We start from the raw sequence: 22,244 nt of genomic DNA, 5'->3' as shown, positions 1-22,244 counted from the left end.
GAACTAAAACATTCATCAACATTGCTGGATATAAAATTAACACACAAAAATCAGCTGTGTTTCTATATGCAATGAATAATCACAAAAGAAAATGAGGAAAAGAATTCCATTTACAACAGCATCAAAAGAATAATATACTTAAATAAACTTAACCAAGGAGGTGAAAGATAAATACCCTGGCAACTGTGAAACATTGCTGAAAGAAAATAAGGAAGACACCAATGAAAGGAAAGACATGCTATGTTCACAGATCAGAAGACTTAATATTAAGATGTCAGTATTTCTCAAAGTGAGCTACAGATTCAAGGCAACCTGCCAAAATCCCATTGCCTTTTTTTTTTTGCAGAAATATAAAAATCCATCCTAACATTCATATGGAAAACACAGGGAGCCCAAATAGCCAAACAATCTTGAAAAAAGCAGAATAAAATTGGAGATTTTACACTACTTAATTTCAAAACATACTACAAAACTACAGCAATCAGTGTGGTATTGGCTGAAATACAGACATGTAGACTAATGGAATAGAATAGAGAGCTCAGGAATAAACCCACAGATATATGGTCAAATGATTTTCAACAAGGGTGCCAAGGACATTCAATGGGGAAAGAGCAGTCTTTTCAATAAATTGTGTTGAGAAAACTGGACATCCACATGCAAAAGAGTGAAGTTGGATCCTTACCTTACACCATGTACATAAGTTAACTCAAAATGGATTTAAGATCTAAATGTTAAAGCTAAAAACTGTAAGACTCTTAGAAGAAATCATACAGGAAAAGCTTCATGACATGACACCAATGACATTTGGTGTCATTTTGGATATGACATCAAAAGCATAAGTAACAAAAAAAGAAATTTAAAAATTAGACTATACATAAATTAAAAACTTTTGTGCATCAAAGGACACCATAATAGAGTGAAAAGGCAGCCCATGCAATGGGAGAAAATATTTGAAAATTATGTATCTGAAAAGAAGTTAACATCCAGAATATATAAGAACTCCAACAATCTAACAACTACAGAAAACCTGAACAATCCAATTGAAAAATGAGTGAATGACTTGAACAGATTTTTCTGCAAGAAGGTATCCAAATGGCCAATAAGCACATGAAAAGTTGCTCAACATCACTAATCACTGGGAACCACAAAACAAAACCACAGTGAGATACCATTTCACATCCATTAGCATGCCTATTATCAAAAAAACAGAAAATACCAAGTGTTGGGAAGGATGTAGAGAAATGGAAACCCTAGTATACTACTAGCGGAAATGTAAAATGGTTAAACTCCTATGGAAAACAGAATGAAACATACATTAAAAATAAAATGACAGAAATGTATGAAACAGCAATTCTACTTTTGAGAGTAGGTACCTAAAAATTGAAAGCAGGGTCAACAGATATTTGTACACCCAGGTTCATAGCAACATTATCCACAATAGCCAAAAGATGGAAGCAACTAAAATGTCCATTGATGGGTGAATAAACACTGCAATACATATACACAATGAAATATCGTTCAGCCTTAAGAAGGAGGAAATTCATTTCTGCTACAACAGAAATGAAACTTGAAGACAGTATGCTAAGTAGAATAGGCCTGTCACAAAAAGATAAATATTCCATGATTTCACTTCTATGAGGTACCTAGAGTAGTCAAATTCACACAGACACAAAGTAGAATGGTGGTAGCCAGGGGATGGGGGAAGGGTGAGTGGGAAGTTAGTGTTTAGTGGCTAGAGTTTCAGTTTTGCAACATGAAAAACTTCTGGAGGTAGATGGTGGTGATGGTTGTGCAGCAATGTGAATGTAGCTAATGCTACTCAACTACACACTTAAAAATGGCTAATTTTATGTTATGCATATTTTACCACAATTAAAAAAATAATAAAATAAAGAAATGAGGTGGCAAAATTAACATCAGTCTTACAATTGTGACAGCTCCTTCAGGTCCTTGAATATAAGCGGTGGAAGATTTTCAATCTTATTACTTCCTAAATCCCTGGAGAAATAATTGCAAATATGTGATATTATTTTCTTAAGACTTTATTCATTGTTCTGAAATTCATTAGGAAACCACTATACAACTTTTCAACAATGCCATTGGTAAGTTATATTAATTACCAGAAGTCTAAAAATTTAAAAAAGGAGCAAAATAGGAAAATATAAAAATATTTTATTCCATTTCATCATCCCCTGGAAGACAAATACTTGATGGTATTTGATCTTTTTTTTTTTTTTTGAGACTGAGTATCACTCTGTCACCCAGGCTGGAGTGTAGTGGTGTGATTTTGGCACACCACACCACAACCTCCGTCTCCCAGGTTCAAGCGATTCTCCTGCCTCAGCCTCCCCAGTAGGTGAGATTACAGGTGTGTGCTACCACACCCGGCTAATTTTTGTATTTTTAGTAGAGACGGGGTTTCACTATGTTGGCCACGTTGGTCTTGAACTCCTAACCTCATGATCCAATAGCCTCAGCCTCCCAAAGTGCTGGGATTACAGGCGTGAGCCACTGCGCCTGGCCTGATCTGGTTTTAATCAATCGCATTTTCTAATTCTTTTAATTTTTGTGTTGTGCCCCTTCTTCCTTTGTTCTCTTTTTTTTTGTGTTAGAATAGATATATGGTTTGTGATCTTAATTTTTTTCTTCTGCTTAGGATTGTTATGATTATTATGGAAGTGTATTATTTCAAATTCGAGTTTCTTTCACAGCTGATATACACAGGATCTCATATTATCCTGGGGTAGGATACTTTGCATGTCATCTCATGTATGTGTAGAGGGTCTGCTTAACATGGTATGACCTCGTACCTTAATCCTAAAAAGATGTTTGACAGCAGCACCTCTCGTAGTAGCTTTGACAGTGGCAGCTCTCATGTGAAAGGCCTCAGATTCTTTTATACAAGACAAAGTTTCAACAGACTTGAGCTCTGTAAGGTGATCAAGAGATACTAAGGGAAAGTCTAACCTTTTCTTCTATTCATCTCCAAATCATATTTGTTGCCCCTGGGATAGGTAGGAGAATGAAGAGATGTATTTGTTATATATGCTGGTTTGCTTATAAGGCAAACGTTAGATTTTTTGACCTCGAAGGGTAGGACAATTTTAGACTGAGTTTTTAAGACTAAAAATAAGTGGCTAATATAATGTGATAAATATTATAAATGTCTTTGCTGTAAACTGAACCTGGAGACTATTGCTGTTATTTACATATCTATCGGTGAATTGTCAACAAAGATAGATTGTTCTGATTAGACAACTGAAGGAATTATTCTAAAATTCCATCTCTTTCATAAAGAGGTGGAATCTCCTTCAATAGCTTACTGTACCTTAGGAGATGAAATCAAAACCGCATTGTGTGAGTGCAGTGGCACAAACGGCTCACTGCAACCTCCACCTCCCGGGCTTAAGCCATGCTCCCACCTCAGCCTCCGGAGTAGCTGGGACTACAGCCATATGCCACCATACCCAGCTAATCTTTGTATTTTTGATAGAGACTGGGTTTCTTCATGTTCCCCAGGCTGGTCTCAAACTCCTGGGCACAAGTGATCGTCCCGTCTCAGCCTCCCAAAGTGCTGGGATTACAGGTGTGAGCCACTGTGCCTGGCCATAATGAACCTTTAAATATTCAAATGTCTTGTCATTGACTATGTTTCCAGTCTCCCTGCCTACCACTTTCTACCCAAAGTAACTTTTCACCATGGCCCAAATGCACTTCAGTATTTTAATCCCTATGCTCTTCTTTCCCTCCTTCTGATCTCATATTCATCCTTCTAGACTTCATTCAAACGTCATTCCTCTGTTTAACCTCTGAGCCCAGGGAGGTTAAGTGTTTTGTCCTTTGTTCTCCTATGCATTCCTCTTGCACACTTCTATTATAGCACGTATAACACATATAGCACATATAACATCATTGTACAACTGTTTCTGTACATATGTGCTTCCTTTCTGAAACATGTGAGTTCTTTGAGTACAAGAACGATATCTATTCATCTGGGCTACCCAGTGCCTAGCTCAGTTTTGGACTAGCTGTTTTCTCCATCCTCAGTTAGAAGACTATGAATAGATTGAGTCTATCTGCTTCATCTTTAGTAAAAGTGGGGCACAATTTCAGTTCCTTGTATAGGAAGCCAAGTAAAATATTGATCATATTAGTAAAGCAATGTGCCAAACGGATTTAAAATGGTGCACTGGGATATTAAAATTCCAAATGTCTTGTTCAACAATTACTGGTGGGAGTGTGGGTTTTTGTTATCAGAGCAAATCCTGGCATATAGTTCTAACAGCATGAATCATGTAATGGGAGAGTGTTGGCCCAGATCCCAAGTGACATTTGAAAGGGCCATTTTCTCAGCTTAAGTTTAGGAAAGTTAGGCTAAACTTAATTGGAGTCAAGGTCCATTTCTGAATGAACTCAGGAAACACCTTGTAAACTACAGTAGTTGACTTTAAAAGCTCAAATTAAGTCACCCACGTGGCAAAGATTTTCTGTCACTAGAGCTACTTATAGTCCTCTGTGACAAGTGAATCCTCTTTGTCCTCATTAACTCTGTTGGTGTGATGGAGCCTGGAGGGGCACAGAGTATAGTTCAACCCTCTCTCAAAAGGACAGTTTAGATATAGACTCATCCAATGAAAGCCATCGACTCTTAGAAAACATGCCATTTTTGTCCTGGTGAATCTGATTTTTCAGGTAAGTGTTTAATATGGGATTAGGTGCATTAAAGTCCACCTAATAATTAGCAAGACAAATTATTGGCCTTGGTTACCCTCTGCAGTTTGTATTATTCTTTCCTTTACTTCTGAACCTGGATTAGCATTGGTTATGCACTAAGCCCTTTGAGTTCATGTTCACTGTTGGTTATTGATATATAAAATCTGCACCTGACTGCCACCATGAAGGCTAGGATTTGAAGGAACCATCCCTTGATATTCAGGTGTGATTTCAAGTGGATGAAACAAGAAAAAGTATATAGTTAGTATCCCTTGACTAACTTGTATTCTAATGTCTAGATAATACTTTGGATCATCCAGCTGCATCTCCCCCTACTATTCAGACTACTTTCCTATGTGCTGATGATATGGTTCAATTGTCACGTACTAGGAGTTGCTACAACAGATGGTTGGTTCTATTTGTTTTTGAGATTTTCCTGCACATTTTGTGAATGATTGGTACTGACCACCAAAAAGTGTTTCAGGCTACAGATAAAATGTTGGGTTTTTAATGGCTCATTCCCTGATGTTTTGGGGCAGAATGCAGGATTGTTACCTGAGAAACGTTCCTGCTCCTGGCACACGTATTCCCTCTACCTAGCATAAGGAAAAACACATTGTAACTTCTTGAGTGCTCAGGTAAGGTGTCCTGGTGTTATTTTCATAACATTCTAATTGTATTCTTTAAGTTTTATGGAAAAGTTTTAATAAATCAATGTTCTGCTTAGCTAACTGTCAAAACATGTAGCTCTGTCCACATTCAAATTCTTTCCAGAAAATGGATACTACTTGGGCACAGTGGCTCATGTCTGTAATATGAATACTATGGGAAGCTGAGGCGGGAGGATTGCTTAAGGCCAGGAGTTCTAGGCCAGCCCCAGCAACACAGAGATCCTGTCTCTACAAAAAATAAAAAAAAATTGGCTGGGCATGGTGGTGTGCTAGCTACACAGGAGGCTGAGGTGGGAGGATCACTTGAGCCCAAGGAGTTCGAGGTTACAGTGAGCTATGATTGTACCATTGTACTTCAGCTTGGGCAATAGAGTGACACCCTGGTACTAGAAAAAAAGCAAACCAAAAAAGAAAAGAAAAAAACTGACACTAAAATATAAAAAAATGGTCTGAAGGATAAGCACTTCATCCATTGTTCTACATCTATTTTATTCTGAAAATCAACTACAATGTGCTTAGACCACAGGCTTTGGTTCATCATAGAATTGTTACAGTGTCCTTTGGAATTATGTTGTTGGCATTAAAAAGGGGCATTATAAAAATAACTTATCTCTACCATTATTATAGGTAGGAATATTATCCACAGTAGTGTCTAATTTCCTTATGGATCCAAGATTATCCTTTGGTTTCAGATCAGCAAAGTGGTATCTTCTAATCTTATGGTCCCTGAATCCTAATCCTTTAGGAAACATAAAAACAAATTTACTAGCCTGGCCAGCATGGTGAAACCCATCTTTACTACAAATACAAAAATTAGCTGGGCATGGTGGGATGCACCTGTAATCCCAGCTACTCAGGAGGCTGAGGCAAGATATTTGCTTGAACCTGGGAGGCGGAGGTTGCAGTGAGCCGAGGTCGTGCCACTGCACTCCAGCCTGGGTGACAGAGTGAGACCCTGTCTCAAAACAAACAAAACAAAACACAAAAACAAAACAAAAAACCCCCCACAAATTTACCATCCTTCTTTAGGAGTAGAACAGAGTGGTGTAGAATGTATTTTATTTATTAATTTTATACTGGCTTTATTATTTCTTTACAGCTGTGTTTCCTTTAACTCACTTTCCTCAAATATTTATATTTTTATTTTCCATATTTTTTGTACGCCATCTGAATTCCTTTGTGGCTTGAGGTGTATATATGTAAATAATGCTTAGAAAGAGGAGATAAGTAATATTTCTTAAATGTATAAACACATGTAAGTACAAGTGTGAAAAATAAAACAGAAAGAAAATTCTTATCAGTATATGTTCAGTCATACTTACAATTCATCCAGTTTCTGGAGAGGTGCAAAAGTATTTTCATTTAAGTGATTAATTTTGTTTTTCCTCATCACTCTGAAAGTAAAAAGAAAAATACATTGTAACTTCTTTAGGTAACTGACAAGAATTACTAAAGAGAGGAACAGTATGCAGAAACAAAGATAATCAATATACAGTACATTTTTCACATAAAGACATTTTGAAGTAGTATAAATTATCCAATTTAATTTTAATCCTAAATTCCTCAAATGTTTTGATGATGATAATAATAGAAATTCAAAATTTTAAGTGAAATAGGGAGGGAAGAGCTTTGCACGAGAAATGGTGAAAACCCCAACTTTTGAGAATACAGACTGCATATCTTGCAACCAAGAGCATAGGAGCTGTTTTAGACTTGTCTCTTCAGTCTGCATAGCATGACTGTCTAACAGAATAGCCCACACACCACAGCACTCCTACTCATTTGTTACTTGATGTGATTTAGGGCGGATCTGCCTAAGGAAGTCCACTCTTAGCTGAACCCCTTTAGAAGAATCTCTAATTTGGGATGCTGAATCAGTCTGTTTAACTCTTGACATTTCTGACTGATCTCATGTGTTACCAGCTAGCCTAGAGGACCAACTCAGAACTAAGTTTTAAAGGGCTTTTAATTTTTTAAACATTGTATGACATGTCTTCAAATTGTCCTTTCCCATTTATTTCCTCACTGCACTTCAAACCATTACCACCATTTCCCAATATTCTTGGACCTTAAAAGCACAACACCTGCCAAGAGGAAATCCATAAATAATCTCTTAATACAAAGGTTTCCTTAAAAAATAAATACAAGTACAATAGAAAAGAAATTCTAAGTTTTTCAGATATCTATTTGTTCTGTGTCCTTCAGGTGCAATTTGGTTTCCTTTGGGCAATTACTATACACTATTTTGCATTATTTATATCAAGCACCCTGTACCAGAAGATTGCTGAACTCAGGAGGAGTTCAAACTGGAACTCGTCAGAACCCATTGGAATGGGGGGAATTGGAGAAAACATATGGTAATATCAGTGGGAGCTATTGTATAGCCTATATACAGGGGTCCTGTGTAGTCTAGGATAATGGTTTTCAAATCATTCCTGTGGTAACACACAGTAAAAAATGTGTTTTATATTGGATCATAAAACACACACACACACACACACACACACACACACCCCAAGGCTCATGAAACAATACATTTATTATCTGCATTGCAGTCTGATATAATCTATTCAATTAAATTCTGTTTCCCTTAAAAATGCTGACAAGGGTATAATAAATTGTGCTTCATATTACTTTCATCACCTACTTATTAGTTGCAATCCATAGTTTGAAAAACATTCTGGTAAAATAAGCTGTGAATAGGAGAGTTGGATTTTTTTTTTACTGAAGGAAGACCTAACATCCTTTACTTTCAACAGAAAATGCCATGTGAATTTAAAATAGGCCAGAGATGCATAAGAAGGAATTACACTCATTAACACTTCAAGGTTTATCTTGATGTCCATAATTACATTCTCAAGGCTGTGAACATTCAGCGGTATTTTGTTTTTCATTTTGATTGTAACTATTTTTTCACAATGATAAAGAAAAACTTAATTTATGCCGTAATAATTTGCAAAGGATAAACATTCTTATAGGCTAAGACTTCAATTTAGCGTTTCTCAAACTGAGATCCAACAACAGACTCTTGATGTTCTTTGGGATTTTTTTTCCATAAAATGGGTGTTTTTAAATTTTATTTGTAAGAAAATATAATATTACTTCAAAAGCATAGCATATTACTTACAAAACAGTTAAATTACTGCAGGAAATAAAAGTCAAATTTCTTAAATTATGGATATGGTTGCCTTCAAGGTCCCTGGAACATAAAAATAAAACGATACAGCTAAATCTTAATCATGGAGAGAAATAAATTGGTTAAAATTATTTGCCTTCTAATAAAATATCTTTTCTTTACATACTGTTTATTTCATATAGACTCTCACTTGTGGCCATTTCTATTACAGCTGAAATTACATATATAAATATCTATATTATACACTTTTTTCTATGTTAAAGGTAAAAATGTTTTGCGTCCCATCTGTATCATGAGTGCATATGGGCATGTATATGAGAAATTGAAAAGAACAAGAAGTCAAATTGAAAACATTTGTTATGATAAATACCTAATTTATTAACCGATATTTCATAATGAACCATATGAAACATTTGTCCAAAGTTACCAATGGCATTTCCCTAAGTGGTGTGATTTTATTTTGCTAGTCTGCATCAGATTCTATTATTGTTGCAAAAGCTGCTGCTGCCAAAACAATATTTAGCTCCTACCTTTCCAGCCTAATCACTCCCCAGAAAAAATCCTTGATAATCTTTTACTATTGAGAATACCCTTATTTGCTTTTTATATTGCCTCAAAGGCCAGTGCAGACAGAGAGCAAACAGCAGACTGCCTTAGGTTCTGCATTTCCAATTCAGAGAGCTGCATATATCTTTATCTCTATCTCTACCTCTATCTGTCTATCTATCTATCTATCTATCTATCTATCTATCTATCTATCTATCTATCTATCATCTATCTAGATATCTAGATATCTAAATATAATCCTCCTGGGGCTCCCTTGCTGTGTGATGCCTATAACCTCCTTATGGTCTAAGCATAAAAATGTATCAAAATTTTTATGTTTTACTGTGTCTTCATGGTTATCTTGAAGTTACTCTTTTATTGTTCCTCTTCTTTCATAAGTGAGTATATGGTGGAACTTTATAGAGCAGAGGAAGAGAGCTGAGGTTTAGGGATAGATTTTCAAAAGTAAATGCTGGCCCTTAAATCTATTCAGTCTCTTCTAACACTCAGCTTACTGGTCACCACGTAACATAAAGCTGTTCAGGAATAACTGTGACTAAAACATGTGAGCAGAAGTGTGATACAGCTATTAAAATCTGAAAGGAAACATGGAAAGTATTAATAGAAGTGCCTATACTCCACTGTCTACATGTGAGTCAGTTTTATTTTTGGTGCTGCATTAAAAATAGATGCTGACAAATCAAATATATCTGGAAAATCTGGAAGACCAGGATGTAAGGTATCTAGAAATCAAGGCAATTGAAGAATATGGGGTGTATTTATAACAAACGAAAACAAAATGAGAGATATATTTGAAGTCAGGCTATAGAATATATCAGGGGTTTTCTACGTTGCATTGGATTTCAAAATTAGATTTACTGATTGAGGGACATAAAACGTTTCAAATTTAAACCCAATTTAAACCTATCTAGCAATCTATGATATCCAGAGAAGTTGTTTCTTTTTACTACAGATATTTAGCACAGACAATGTATCATATCTCTATAGTTTTATAGACAGGATTTTTGTACTACATGGGATATTGTATTAGAATCTTAAATGTGGATTCTAGATCACCCTTCCAAATTTCTGTTATTCTATTAAGTTGGAAGCTAATCACTTATAGTGCTACTTTTTTTGGTCTTAGTTTTGGCCAAGGCTTTTGGCCTCTCATAATGTATGTTATCCGTGACAGGGACTGGCCATTTCCTTCTATTTGGTTGCTAATCATTACCCTGAATCTACCACCAGGTGGTGATGCTCTCTTAAGTCTCACAAAATGCACTTAATGAGGTGAGTTGATGTTCCTATTTAGTTACTTATGTAACTGTTTTCTATTAAGCTGGCAAAAATATTTGTTAGTACTAATTTACTAATTTGTGAAAATCAAAAAGAAGCACATATTGGGGCACAAATTAAGGACATTTGATTAAGTTGGTAGTTTAATTTTGAGTTTATTTTAACCTTGGGTTGTATATTTACTGTTTTTCCCCCCTCCCGTGTTAATAATAAAAACATTTGGGGTCACATTTGTATGATGTGTTTCTATGGGCATGTATACGAGCATACATATGAATATGTATATTTTCTTCCTAAAGTTAGGGGTTTTAGTCCTTGATATACAGGGATCTGGTTTGCAGCATACCTCTTAGCTGACGCAAAAACAACAAAATCAAAATAACAACAAAAAATCTGTTTCTTGCTCCCTAGCTGTAAGCTTAATGGAGTTAACAAAGGCGTGTTTTTTTATTTTTTACTGTGTTTAAACCACCACCCTTCCTATCTAATGAGCCTCTGAGACTAACCATTTTATTTTTCCCTTTATACCTGGTAGAATTGGATAAAAATGAAAACTTTGGTGGTTCTTCAATCTGAATAACAACAATAACAAAAGACAAAAACTATAATCTTGTCTATTCTCCCTCAGCTTGTCCCTTAGTGGCATTCAAAACATGCAAATCTTACTCTCTATCTGCTTCCTCCTCTACCTTTTAAACATTTCTGGCTCCTATTTCACAGAGAAAATTGAGGTGATGAAGAAGGGAAAAGCCCTTGACTTGCTGCCCAACATCTATAAACTTATCTGTATATGCACCTGGTCTCCTTCTAATCTCAGAGGAAGAGATGACCCTTCTCCTGTTTTAGGCTAATCCCTCCATCTGTTTTCTTGAGTTTGGTTTGTGTATGTGTATGTCCTAAAATATATGGTCAATTTTGGTGAATGTCCTTTGGGCATTCTTTGCTTTCAAGTTCATATCTATTAGGATTAGGTGCATGTACATATAACAGAGACCTATCTATAATAGCATAAATACACAGAGTTGTTGGGGTTTTTTCCCCCAGGAAAAAAAATCTAGAATTGGGCAGTTCAGGGCTGATATGGTGGTTTTACAAAGTTGTTAGAAACCCAGGATCTTTCATATTCACTGATCACATGCCCTTGTCTTCATGGTACAAGAGGTTGCTAAAGCTCAAGCCATCATATTCATTTTTTTTTTCCTGGATAAAGAAGGAAAAGAAAAGACTTGCATCTTTCTCTTTAAGGAGATTTTCCTGAAGTTCTACACTGTAATACTTAGACCTCTCTAGTCAGAACTTAAGACATATCCTATATGTGGATGCAGGGAAGTGTGGGAATGTAGTATTTTAGCTAGTTATGTTGCTGTCCCAAAGAAAGCAGTTCTGTTATTGAGAAGGGGCGTTGCAGTTTGATATACACTGATTAGCATTAACTTACTAATTATGTTATTTATTTATTTTGGTTCTACTTGATCTTTTATGGAGTGTGCAGTGGTGGATTATCTTTTTTTTTTTTTTAATTCTTTTGAGATGGAGTTTCACTCTTGTTGCCCAGGCTGGAGTGCAATGGCACAATCTTGGCTCACTGCAACTTCTGCCTCTAGGATTCAAGTGATTCTCCTGCTTCAGCTTCCCGAGTAGCTGGCACCACACTTGGCTAATTTTTTTTTGTGTTAGTCAGGCTAGTCTCAAACTCCTGACCTCAGATGATCCACCTGCCTGGGCCTCCCAAAGTACTGGGTTTACAGGCATGTACCACTGCGCCTGACCCAGTAGTGGATTATCTCTTACTACTTATGTATGTCTACATTTTCTTTTGTTTTGGTTGCTATATTAATTTCTTTGGTGTGTATAGACTTATAATGTGATATCTTTTATTGCAAATTGCAGTTATAGCATTAAAATGTCATTGTGTTATTTAATGCATATTGGCCAGAATTCTACCTACTTAGATAAAATATATGATGCCTGCTTTCTTTTGTTTGCAATTACATGACATACTTTTAAAAACTGTATATACTTAAGGTATATAGCCTGTTTTGATATACAGTACATAGTAAAATGATTACTACAATAAAGCAAATTAACATATCCATCACCTTACATAGTTAATTTCTTTTATGGTAAAGGTGCCTAAACTCTACCCTCTTAGCAAATTTCCACTATACAATACAGTGTTATTAAACTATAGTCCTCATGCCACACATTAGATCTGTATGCTTATTCATCTCATAACTGTAATTTGGTACCCTTGAACCTACATCTCCTCATTTCCCCTGCCATGACCCATAGCCACAATTCTACTCTCTGTTTCTATGTGTTCAACTTAAAAAAAAAATTTCACGTATAAATGAGATTATGCAGTATTTTTCTTTCTGTCTCTGGCTTATTTCACTCAGCATAATGTCCTCTAAGTTCACACATGTTGTCAAAATGGCAGGATCTCTGCTTTAAGGCTGACTAGTATTCCATTGTATATATCTACCACATTTTCTTTATCCATTCAACGGTCGTTGGACACTAAGTTTGATTAATATCTTGGTTATTGTGACTAATGCTGCAATGAACATGGGAGTGAAGATATCTCTTTGACATACTAATGGAATTTCCTTTGGATATATACCCAGAAGTGGGACTGCTGGATCATATGGTAGCTCTAATTTTTTTTTTTTTTTTTGAGATGGAGTCTTGCTCTGTCACCCAGGCTGGAGTGCAGGGGTGTGATCTTGGCTCACTGCAACCTCCGCCTCCCGGGTTCAAGTGACTCTCCTGCCTCAGCTTCTTGTGTAGCTGGGATTACAGGTGCCCGCCACCATATGCCCGGCAAATTTTTGTATTTTTAGTAGAGATGGGGTTTCATCATGTTGGCCAGGCTGGCCTCGAACTCCTGACCTGAAGTGATCCACCCACCTTTGCCACCCACAGTGCTGGGATTACAGGCGTAAGCCACCGCCCCTGGTCCTATTTTTAATTTTTAGAGGAAGCTCCATATGTTTTCCATAACAGCTGTACTAATTTACATTCTCATCTACAGTGCACAAGAATTCCTTTCTAGCCACAACCTTGTCAACACTCGTCATCTCTTGTCTTTTTGATAATAGAGATTCTAACAGGTGTGAGGTGATACCTCATTGTGGTTTTGATTCGCATTTCTCTGATGATTAGTAATGTTGAACATTTTTGCATATGCCTGTTGGCCATTTTTAAGTATTTTTTGAGAAATATCTTCCCAGGTCTTCTTTCCCTGTCTTTTTTCTTTTAATAGGTGAGTTTAGCCTACTTATATTTATTGATATGATTAATATAGTTGGCCTTAGTTGGTTTTTTAAAAAATATTATTACATGATTCCACAGGTTTAAAAAACTTTCACCTCAGGTTTTTTTTTTGTGTGTAATATTTATCTTAACTTAATGGTGTTTTAAAAAATTTATTTCTTACGATGTTTAGAAAGGTTTGTATATTCTATTGGCAATCTTTTTAACTTTACCTAATGCACTATACCTTCTTTCTTTTGATGATACTAAGAAATGATAAAACTTGTGCACATTGTCTTCCTCTCTGCTCCTCTGCCTCTCTTTACCATACAATATTGGTTAATTACATGCTTTTTATTAGTGTTCACCTTGGGAATACCACTGTCTATCTAATCTATGGATTTGTCCGTTGTTGTTGTTGCTTTTTCCTGAGACAGGTCTCCCTCTGTTGCCCAGACTGGAGTGTAGTGGCACAATCATAGCTCATTTAAGTCTTGATCTCTCAGGCTCACGCTATCCTCTCACTTCCGCCTCCTGAGTAGCTGGGACTGCCTACAGGTGCATGCTACCATGCTCAGGTAATTTTTATTTTTTATTTTTTATTTTTTTTTGAGACAGAGTCTCACTGTCGCCCAGGCGGGAGTGCAATGGCGTGATCTCAGTTCACTGCGACCTCCACCTCCAGGGTTCAAGTGATTCTCCTGCCTCAGCCTCCCGAGTAGCTGGGATTACAAGTGCGCGCCACCACGCCCAGCTAAACGCTCAGCTATTTTTTTTAAAAAGAATTTTAATAGAGACAGGGTCTCACTATGTTGCCCAGGCTGGTCTCAAACTCCTGAGTTCAAGGGATCCTCCTGCCTCGGTCTCCCAAAGTATTGGGATTATAGGTGTGAGCCACCATGCCCAGCCAAAGATTCATCAGCTTTAAATGACATCCTTTGACTTTTAGCTATTTCTCTATACAGTTTCATTGTTTTCACTTTATGTATTTTGAAACTGTTGACTCATTTAGGATTATCACATATTTTTGCTTAATTGATCTTTTTATTATTATATGATATCCCTCTTTATCCCTGGTGATAGTCCTTGTTCTGAAATCTTTTTTGCCAATATTACCATAGTCCTTCTGGCTTTTAAAAAAAAGTTGCTTTTCTTGTCTTTGTTTTACAGTGTATAATGTTTCTATTTTCTCTGATTGCCTTAAGATACTTTTCTTTATCTTTGGTTTTCAGCAGTTTGACTATAATTTATCTAGTTTTTCTTGACTTCTGCATGGATTTTTCTGAGGTTCTTAGATTTCTGGTTTGTTGCATTATATTAATGTAACAAAATTCTTGGCTATTATTTCTCCAGCTATGTCTTCTGTCCTGTTCTTCCTCTATTCTTTTTCTGTGAGTCCATTTACACATTTGTTAGACAATTGTATTATCCTGCAGCTTTTGGATTCTGTTTTGCCTTTATTTTTGTCTCTTTTTCTTTCTGTTTCAATTTGAAAGCTTTCTATGACCTATCTTCAAGGTTGTTGATTCTTTCCTTAGCTGTGTTCATTCTGTTGCTAAGGCTGTTGAAATAATTTTTTGTTTCTCTTTTGTAGTTTCCATCTTTTTGCTGACATTTTCTTTATGTTCGTGCATATTATTCATCTTTCCACTATATTACTTATTAATCATAAGCATTTTAATGTCTCTGTTTGGAAGTTGTAAAATCTGAGTTATTGCTGGTTCTGGTTCTGTTGATTGCTTTATAATTTGACATGAACTTCTTTTTCCTTACCCTTTTGGGGATGGGGCTGTCTCAGCTTTGCTGTTACCCCTTCTCCAGAAGCCAAACTCTCATAAGAGCATTTCCTGCCATGATACAAATGGGCACTACCCACTGCTTTGATCAGTGCAAGATCCTGGGCTGGAGTGGTTTTTTTTTTGTTGGTACCCTGGGGCAGAATGCTCTAGTTTCTATTCCTCCTATGGAAGTAATGGACCTTTGCCCGGTCCCCGGGTGCAGGAGGATTTTCTGTACCACTCCCAAAGTCTTGATGCTTTTGTTCCCTGAGACGGGTGAGTTTAGAGAAGAAGGTGGAATTTTGTGTTGTGCTACCAATGAGGGCTCTGTCTGGTTTCCTTACCTACTCCTAGTTTTCTTGTGGTTGGTGGAGATCAGTGAAAAACAGCCTGTTAAAGATAGCTAAATCCTCTTGCATATGGGGTTCCCAGTTCTTCTAAAGCGCTATAGTAGCCCACACTTAAGCTTACAAGTTTATTAAAGTTTTAGCAGTTTTCTTTGTACCTGCTTTCATGCCAGCCAACTCTTCATCCTGTGCTCTGCCAAAGGTGAAATAGTATGTATGTCCCACATCTCCTTGTTGCTTCTTAGAATTCCATTTATTTGGCTACCTTATGACTGTAGCCTACTGATGGGCTCCACAAAATTATGACTTTGTAGATTATAAAGCTCTTTCTTATTGGTAGAGAGGAAGTACTGCTATCTTGTGGCTTTCTATATCTTAATCAGTATTATAGGAATGGAATTGTAATATATGTAGTCTTCTGTGACTTTTTCTTGAGTAATTCATATGTTCTTGAAATTGAGTCATGTTGATTGAAGTACTGATAGTTCATTCATTTTCACCGCTGTGTGTATGTGTGTGTGTGTGTGATCACATTTAATTTTTCCATTCTTTTCCATGTCTTCTAGTACTTTGCACTATTATGTATTCCCATCATCTTCTATATTTTCAAGCTTTTCATATTGACTTCTTTGGCTAATAAGTAAACTTGCTTAATTTCATCTCAAAAGAAAAGTTTACTTTATTTCTTGACTTTTAGTTCACCTTTGGCTATTGCCATATCTGTCCTTATGCTTGCTTGTTACTTATATTTCTTTCTTTTTGAATTTTACAACTTTTAATGTGGCATTTACAGTTCCTCATTGCTTTGCAAGAACCAATATAGGTTTCAGTTTATTGTCTTGCAAATACCTTAGAAGCATAATTTCCTGGGCTGTCATCTGTCTCTTTATTTTGTATGTATCTTTCCCCTAAAGCAGAGTTAAAATGATGTTTGGCTAACAAATCTATCAGATTTTCTAGTTCATACTGTGCTAAATGAAAGTTCATGCAAGGTAAGAATAGTATGATTAGTTATAAAAAGGTGAATAATTATAAAGCAAAGTATTATTATTACTAGAATTAAAATCAGGATAATATTCACTGTCAGGAATTCAAATGGAATAAGTTGTTTTGGATAGCTAGAATTTACATATGAAAACTTTAGTAACAAAATTTTTAATTTTACATTTTTAATTGTAATTTTTTTTAGTAATACATCTTAATCATTTTGATGTTTATCTGAAGTATATTGTATATTTTCTTGCCTTTTTATAGACAAAGGCAAGGTTTATTATTGCTTGTGCATAATACTGCACACAGTTGCTTCTGGTCTAAATGCACACATTTTAATTGCTAATTATGTAAGTATTGTTCAATTGTGCTTAATTACTAAGTTGGGATTACTGAGGCTGTAATAGATGCTAATGTATTCATTTGAACCAAAATTCAATTTTAATGAAGGATATTGAACTTAATTTGTCCTTTCCTTTATGGCTTTAGCTTGTTTTCAATGTGTAGTACAGTATTGTACTGTCATACCAAAATGCCTACTGGACTTAGTAACTTTTCAGGATGTTTGTTTTTTTCTGAGAGGTTGCAAATTAGTACAGTTTGAATTGCTGTCATTGCTTTTTATAGCATTTCTCACTTATGCTTTTTTATCAAGCTGATAGTTGTTACTTTTTTTTTAACTTTTATTTTTTTATTTTTATTTTTTATTTTTTTAAATTTTATTATTGTTATACTTTAAGTTTTAGGGTACATGTGCACAACGTGCAGGTTTGTTACATATGTATACATGTGCCATGTTGGTGTGCTGCACCCATTAACTCGTCATTTAGCATTAGGTATATCTCCTAATGCTATCCCTCCCCCCCCCACTTCTGACTACAATCAATGCTTCTGACTCTAACTTTTCCTCTTCCTTTTAATTTGACATTTGTAATCTGCTATGAGCTTAGAAATCAAACAATCAACTTGTGAGAATTTCTTATAAAATAAGAGACAGAGGGAGTTTTCATATGATAGAGCATATTGCGGTTTGTTGATTGAACTTGTTAATAGCTATTTTGGTTATTTCTTTCTTTTATTTTTTACTTGTGTTCTAAATAGGCAAATTTACTGGATGGTTGAGTTCTGAATGGTGGAGTGATACTTATTACTACAAGCAAAGCTACTGTGTAAAATATTCCATGGAACATATTTTATCATGATTAGTGTTTTAAAAATAAATGCTAAATATCATATTCTTATTATTCAGAATTCTAGAGTGAAATTAAAACGACTTAGTCTTTCTGTACCAAATTAGTAGGTAAGTATATCAGCAGGGAATATATATATATAGAGAGAGAGTATATATATATATAGAGTATATATATATATAGAGAGAGAGAGTATATATATATATATAGAGAGAGAGAGTGTATATATATATATAGAGAGAGAGTATATATATATATATATAGAGAGAGATGTTTTATTTTGCTGAGAGTTTAGAGATGTTAGTTTAGATAATGTAGATGTTTAACATAAAAATCATGTTAAAGCAGTTTGAGGAAATGTGATATGATATTAAAACCCTTATCATTTTTAAGAAAAACTAAAACAATCTTATACCTGGAATGAATTAGGTAAAAACAGAAAATTTAGTTGAGTTCTTTAAAAAAAGATACAATCGCTTACAGCCAATGTAGTCTTGGCATGTGTTGACAGAGAGGTTTATCAGGTAAACGGGTGAGGACGTTATTCATCAGTACTCTGAAAAAGGAAAAGACAAACAAGTCACATTTTTCTGGTTCTCTTCTCATCTTGGGTCAAACATGGTATTATGATTATTCTTACGAAACCACACAAATCCACTAAATTAGTTGTTTTTTCCTTCTAATTTTTTTTTTTTTTGAGATGGAGTCACTCAGGCTGGAGTGGTGTGGCACGATCTTGGCTCATGGAAACCTCTGCTTCTCAGGTTCAAGTGATTTTCCTGCCTTGGCCTTCCGAGCAGCTGGGGTTACAGGCATGCGCCACCATACCCGGCTAATTTTTGCATTTTTAGTAGAGGCGGGGTTTCACCATGTTAGCCAGGCTGGTCTCGAACTCTTGACCTCAAATGATCCACCCACCTCGTACTCCCAAAGTGCTGGGATTACAGGCGTGAGACACCATGCCCAGCCTTCCCTCTAATTGTATTTAAATTATAATTTAATTATAATCTAATTATATGTAAATACTTGATAGTAATACAATTTTAACAAATATAAGTTATTATATGGAGGAAAGCAGTAATGTTAGTAACTAAAAAAAAAAAAAAAAAGCCTAAACCCTTCAACAACAAATGGTGGAAAGGAAATGATTTAAAGGAATTTTTTTCTTTACCAAGATTAATGTAAGCACACCTTGTTTTATTTTTATTTATTTATTTATTTATTTCGTTTGAGACAGAGTCTTGCTCTGTCTGCCCAGGCTGGAGTGCAGTGGTGCAATCTTGGCTCACTGCAACCTCCGCTTCCCAGGTTCAAGCAATTCTCCTGCCTCAGCCTCCTGAGTAGCTGGGATTACAGACACCTGCCACCATGCCCGGCTATTTTTTTCTTTTTATATTTTTAGTGGAGATGGGGTTTCACCATGTTGGCCAGGCTAGTCTTGAACTCCTGACCTCAGGTGATCTGCCCACCTTGGCCTCCCAAAGTGCTGTGATTACAGGTGTGAGCCACTGCACCTGGCCCACCTTGTTTTATTGTATTTTGCTTTATTGCACTTTGCAGATACTGCATTTTTTAAAATTGAAGGTTTGGGGCAACCTTGCATTGAGCAAGTCTATGAATGCCATTTCTCCAACAGCATGTGCCCACTTAGTGTGTCTGTGTCACATTTTAGTAATTCTCAGAGTATTTCAAACTTTTTCCTTTTTTTGAGTCAGGGTCTTGCCTTGTTGTCCAGGCTGAAGTGCAGTGGTGTGACCATGGTGTACTGCAGCCTCAAACTCCTGGGCTCAGGTGATTCTCCTGTCTCAGCCCCCTGAGTAGCTGGGACTACAGGCATGTGTCGCCATGCTCTGCTAACTAAAAACAATTTTTTTTTTTTGGTAGAGATGGGGTCTTGCTATATTGCCCAGGCTGGTCTCAAACTCCTGGCCGTAAGCTATCCTCTCTCCTCGATCTCCCAAAGCATGAGATTACAGACGTGAGCCACCCTGCCCAGCCATCAAACTTTTTATTATTGTATTGTTTGTGGTGATCTGTGATCAGTGATCTTTGATGTTACTATCGCAGTACTTTTGTGGTGTCACAAACCATGCCCATAGAAGACAGCAATCTTTTTTGTTTTTGAGACAAAGTTTCGCTCTTGTTGCCCAGGCTGGAGTGCAATGGTGCAATCTCGGCTCACTGCAACCTCCACCTCCCAGGTTCAAGCAATTCTCCTGCCTCAGCCTCCTGAGTACCTGGGGATACAGGCATGTGCCACCACACCCAGCTAATTTTTTTTAGTAGAGATGGAGTTTCACCATGTTGGTCAGGCTGGTCTCGAACTCCTGACCTCAGATGATCTGCCCGCCTTGGCCTCCCAAAGTGCTGGGATTACAGGCGTGAGCCACCGCACCCAGCCAAGACAGCAATCTTAATCAATAAATGTTGTGTGTGTTCTGACTACTCCACCAATCAGCCATTCCCCCATATCTCTCTCCTCAGGCCTTTTTATTCCCTGAAACACAACAATAATGAAATTAAGCCAATTAATGACCTTACAATGGCTTCTAAGTGTTCAAATGAAAGGAAGAGTCCCACAAGAATTATGGGCCCTCAAGAATTATGCTAAATCTACTCTGCCTGTGCTCTACAATGGAAAAACAAAGTCTGAATGACAGCACATCTGTTTACAGCACGGTTAACTAAATATTTTAAACCCACTCTTGAGACCTATTGCTCAGAAAAAAAAAGATTTCCTTTCAAGATATACTGCTTGCATACCTCCTCACCTTAAATCAAAAGCTAGAAATGATCAAGCATAGTAAGAAAGGCATTTTGAAAGCTGAGATAAGTCAAAAAACCAGGCCTCATGCACCAGTCAGCCAAATTGTGAATGCAAAGGACAATTCTTGAAGGAAATTAGAAGTGCTACTCCAATGAACACACAAATGATAGGAAAGTAAGACAGCCTTATTGCTGATGGAAAAAGTTTTAGTGGTCTGGATAGAAGATCAAACCAGCCACAACATTCCTTCAAGCCAAAGCCTAATCCAGAGCAAGGCCTAACTCTACTTCATTCTATGAAGGCCGAGAGAGGTGAAGGAGCTGCAGAAAAAAAGTTTAAAGCTAGCAGATGTTGATTCATGAGGAAAGGAAAGAAGCTGTCTCTATAACAGAAAATTACAAGGTGAAGCAGGAAGTACTAATGGGGAAGCTGCGGCAAGTTATCCAGAAGATCTAGGTAAGATCATTCATGAAGGTGGTTCCACTAAACAACAGATTTTCAATGTAGCTGAAACAACCTTCTACTGAAAAAAGATTCCATACGAGACTTCCATAGCTAGAGAGGAGAAGTCAATGCCTGGCTTCAAAGCTTCAAAGGACAAGCTGACTGTCTTGTTGGAGGTGAATGCAGCTGGTGACTTTAAGTAGAAGTCGATGCTCATTTACTGTTCCAAAAATCCTAGGGCCCTCAAGAATTACGCTAAATCTACTCTGCCTGTGCTCCATCAATGGAACAACAAAGCCTGGATGGCAGCACATCTATTTACAGCATGGTTTACTAAATATTTTAAGCCCACTCATGGGGCCTACTGCTCAGAAAAAAAAGATTTCCTTTCAAGATACACTGCTCATTGACAATGCACCTGGTCACCCAAGAGCTCCAGTGGAGATCTACAAGGAGATTCATGTTGTTTTCATGCCTGCTAACACGACATCCATTCTATAGCCCATGGGTCAAAAACTAATTTTAACTTTCAAGTCTTATTATTTAAGATGTACATTTTGTAAGGCTATTGATGCCATAGATAGTGATTCCTCTGATGGATTTGGGCAAAGTCAATTAAAAACCTTCTAGAAAGCATTCACCATTCTAGATGCCATTAAGAAAATTTGTGATTCATGAAAGCAAGGTCAAAATATTCACATTAACAGGAGTTTGGAAGAAGTTGACTCCAACTCTCATGGGTGACTTTGAAGGGTTCAAGACTTCAGTGGAAGAAGTAACTGTAGATGTAGTGGAAATAGCAAGAGAACTAGAATTAGAAGTGGAGCCTGAAGATGTGACTGAATTGCCACAATCTCATGATAAAACTTCAACGGATGAGGAGTTGCTTCTTATGGATGAACAAAGAAAGTGGCTTCTTGAGATGGAATCTACTCCTGGTAAAGATGCTATAAACACTGTTGAAATGACAACAAAGTATTTAGAATATTACATAAACTTATTTGATAAAGCAATGGCAGGATTTGAGAGTACTGACTTCAATTTTGAAAGAAGTTCTCTTGTCGGTAAAATGCTAGCAAATAGCATTGCATACCGTAGAGAAATCTTT

General features: G+C 36.5%; 1 protein-coding gene across 3 annotated transcripts in view; it reads right to left on the bottom strand.

The window, feature by feature from the left end:
* Positions 1-22,244, bottom strand: part of RXFP1 (relaxin family peptide receptor 1) — a 135,788-nt gene that overhangs the window by 21,565 nt on the left and 91,979 nt on the right. For all 3 annotated transcript variants that reach the window (XM_054486087.2, XM_063664242.1, XM_063664243.1), the window contains exons 9-12: positions 18,407-18,481; positions 8,512-8,583; positions 6,707-6,778; positions 1,927-1,998 (exon numbers count right to left, since the gene is read on the bottom strand). In XM_054486087.2, the coding sequence (XP_054342062.2) occupies positions 1,927-1,998; positions 6,707-6,778; positions 8,512-8,583; positions 18,407-18,481 (291 nt within the window). The remainder of the gene's footprint in view (positions 1-1,926; positions 1,999-6,706; positions 6,779-8,511; positions 8,584-18,406; positions 18,482-22,244) is intronic.

This window comes from Pongo pygmaeus, chromosome 3 (assembly GCF_028885625.2).
Source record: "Pongo pygmaeus isolate AG05252 chromosome 3, NHGRI_mPonPyg2-v2.0_pri, whole genome shotgun sequence".
NCBI classification, from domain to species: Eukaryota; Metazoa; Chordata; class Mammalia; order Primates; family Hominidae; genus Pongo; species Pongo pygmaeus.
Note: the sequence above shows the minus strand (reverse complement) of the source record. Positions and strands in the feature narration are given on the sequence as shown.